Raw genomic sequence first — 3,301 nt, forward strand, 5'->3', positions numbered from 1 at the left:
CTCTTTTATTTTTTTTTTTTTTTTTTTTTTTTTTTTTTTTTTTTTTTTGTACAGGGAATCCAACTCAGGGCCTTGAGCTTACAAAACAGGCAGCAGAACCACTGAGCCAAATCCCCGGCCCTATCCTATTCAATTTTAAAACACTGGGCCCCCACTTAATTCCACTTTACCCTGTAAATCTTCCCAGTTACATTTGTTAACAATTTCACACACACACACACACACACACAGAGAAAATCATAGAGTAGTGAGATATGCTACATTTTCCCTCCTAATTGACAGTCATCATTCTCTCATCAACTTCCCATTCTAAAGTGGCCACATTTCCACCCAGTATTCTGCTGATTTAGGTTGTTTGATACATGAAGTAACCCACTTCACTTATGAGCAGTTTGAGCTTCTCGTTAAAACGTTCTTGCTAAAATATTATTGCTACAGTTATCCTTTTATAGTTTCCATAAATCATGAAACCACCAGTAGTGGTACCTTAGTGTATGCCTAGTAACAGAACTCTTCACTTCACTGTCCACCATGAAATAGCATCTTTATCTTTATTAAGTATTGTACATAGGGTGCAGGTAGGGGTTGAAAGGAGGGCAGGGAGTGGGGAAAAAATAAGAACGAAGGTGGATTATGTAAAGGTGCAAATTTCCAATGATGAAGGTCATTATATTGTATACCTTAAATGTACCAATAAAATTAATTAGAATAAAATAAATAAATAAATATTGGATTAAAATATGTTATGGAAAGGATGAGAAAAAAGAATAGAAGGAGAAGTAGAAACAAAGCTTTTGTAAATAAGGAGGGGACGGGGTTAAAAATGGGGAGAGGAATGGGAAAAAAAAGATGAAGCAAGGCATATCATGTACACGTACAAATTCCTTATGATGAATATTATCACTGTGTATATCTAAAATATACCATTTTTTGGTCTTATATACTCTTTCAGTTTTTCACACCCAAAAGACAATGTGATATTTACACATGTATCCAACTTATTTTATAAGAGTACTGTCTCAAGTTGCATCTATTCAATATGAAATAGGAAGGAACCGTTCAAAGGGACACTGAAAGGAGGAGGGGGGAAAAGGGAAAAAATTAGGAAAGAAAAAAATGGAAACAGCTTTTATAAATAAGGAGGGGTGGAGGAGAGAAGAAAATTGGGAGAAAAAGAGAAATCAAGATATAGCATGCACAAATTCCCTTTGATCAATGTTATTGCTGTTTATATTTAAAAATGTACAAATAAAATTAATTTTAAATAACAAAATAAATGCATAAAAATAAAATGTACCAATAAAGTAAAATTAATGTAATAAAAATGTGAGGTTGTTCATTTTTCTGCCTGTTAGTCTTCCAACCTAAGGAAACTCAAATAATATGAAAGCAGTTAAATTTTTTGATTTATTAGAATCTGTACTGTTCCCAAAAATGGATTTTACAGATTCTACAAAAAGATAAAATTTTAGAAACAGAAAACAGAAAGTATTCAAGATCACTGACTGGTAAAAAATTCTTCTTAGTTTTGTATCCTTGGGTTTCAAAGACTACATATTTCATGACTAGGGTATAGAGGACTTTGTACAGATCAGTGACTCAAAAAATATCTTTTGAAGCCTAGATCCTGATGTTTCAGGATGTGTCTATGTTCTCATCTCAGTTGCAACTTTGAAAGACTGTTCCAGTGTTCCATCAAATTGACAGCTCTCAGTTGTTACAATATATTTGAAATTAATGGGTTCTGTTTTTGTCATTCGTTTTGAAATTTCTTTGCTATAAAATAGGTAATCTGAATCTAAAAAAAGATTTCAAGATTGGAAATGTAATAATTGTACAAATAATTGGTACGTTACCATGTGATTTTTCAATTTGTGCATACAATGTGCAATGCTCAGGTACTTGTATCAAATGGTAAACACAAAAATTGCTTCCTGTATCCCCCAGATGCAGCTACTGAAGTGGACAACCAGCTACTATGATGCTAAAATATAAACTTACAGTAGAAAAGTATGGGATAGATTGTTTTAACTGAATATTATGCCTCCTACAGGGTAGAGTTTGGGCTAGGTGTTGAATATTAAACCCAGTAAGGTAGAAGGAAAACGTTCTGGTGTTCTTTAGCACAGAACAATTGTTATAGTTCACAACAACTTACAATATATTTTGTGACAACCAGAAGAGATAGCTGAAAATGTCCAAAGGTACAATGATAAGGATAGCAAACTGTCAATTTCCATAACTTGATCAGTGCAAATAAGGGGACATTCTTCAGCGATAAAGTTACAGATATATGCTACAACGTAGATGAATGCGAAAAGCACTATATTAAAACTTCTAAGCACTTTACATATATTGTACTGACACATACATTCTCACATTCTCGGCAGAAAATTAAAGCACAGAGAAATTAAGAATATGTGATTGTTTAGAAGCTTAAATGGTGCTCATTCCCTGGCATATTGGTTTTGAAATCACACAATGTTATCCTCTCCTTAAATTTAAAAAAAGAGAGAATTAGTTAAATATATAAATAAAAAGCTGTTTTCGAGCCTGAATAGGCAACTCATTGGTGGAATGCTTGCCTAGCATATGCAAAGCCCTGGGTTGATGCTCAGTACTAGAAAAAGAAACTCTATTTTCTAAAGTGCGGACTGGCTTTGGCAATGTGATAATTAAGTTGTGCTTTTTTAAGGGTGAAGCTTGTGGCTATGTGAGTTATGTCTCAATAAAGCTGTTATTTTAAAATTTAAAAGGATAAGATAAAGAACCCAATCACTGAAGATTACATTGTGTGTGATTTTATGTATATGATATATCCAAATAAAGTATATAAGTTGAAGCAAGAAATAAATTGCTTGTTGCCCAAGTCTGGGAGTAGAACTGAAAATTAACTACAGAATTGTTCTAAAATTGAACTGTGACAATGGTTACCCAGCTCTATGAGTTTACTAAAAATTCATAATTTTAAAATGTATGAATTTTATAGTGCTTGTTAAAACTGCATGAAGCTTTGAAAATAATCAAGTAAAATTTTCCCAATGTAATTTTGTTCTACTTTTGTAGCTTCTATGATTTGTTCAAATATCAGTTCATTGTTCCTGAAAAATATACATAAAGTAAGAAAATGAATAGCCGGGCATGGTGGCACACTCCTGTAATCCCAGCACTTGAAAGGCTGAGGCAGGAGGATCTCTGTGAGTTTGAGACCAACCTGGGCTACATAGTGAATTCCGCTTCAGTCTCAACTACATAGTGAGAACCTGTCTCAAAAAAACAAAAAAAAAAAAAAAAAAAAAAA

The 3,301-nt window shown here is 33.0% G+C and overlaps 1 protein-coding gene across 1 annotated transcript in view; it reads left to right on the forward strand.

Annotated features, from left to right (window-relative positions):
- LOC104849738 (olfactory receptor 4F21-like) overlaps positions 1–2,965 on the forward strand; it is a 4,965-nt gene extending 2,000 nt beyond the window's left edge. Inside the window, exon 2 of the mRNA XM_010606265.2 lies at positions 2,926–2,965. Coding sequence (XP_010604567.2) covers positions 2,926–2,965 — 40 coding nt within the window. The remainder of the gene's footprint in view (positions 1–2,925) is intronic.
- The last annotated feature ends 336 nt before the right edge of the window (positions 2,966–3,301 follow it).

This window comes from Fukomys damarensis, unplaced genomic scaffold, assembly GCF_012274545.1.
Source record: "Fukomys damarensis isolate Sample0158 unplaced genomic scaffold, DMR_v1.0_HiC HiC_scaffold_17, whole genome shotgun sequence".
In the NCBI taxonomy this organism is placed as follows: Eukaryota; Metazoa; Chordata; class Mammalia; order Rodentia; family Bathyergidae; genus Fukomys; species Fukomys damarensis.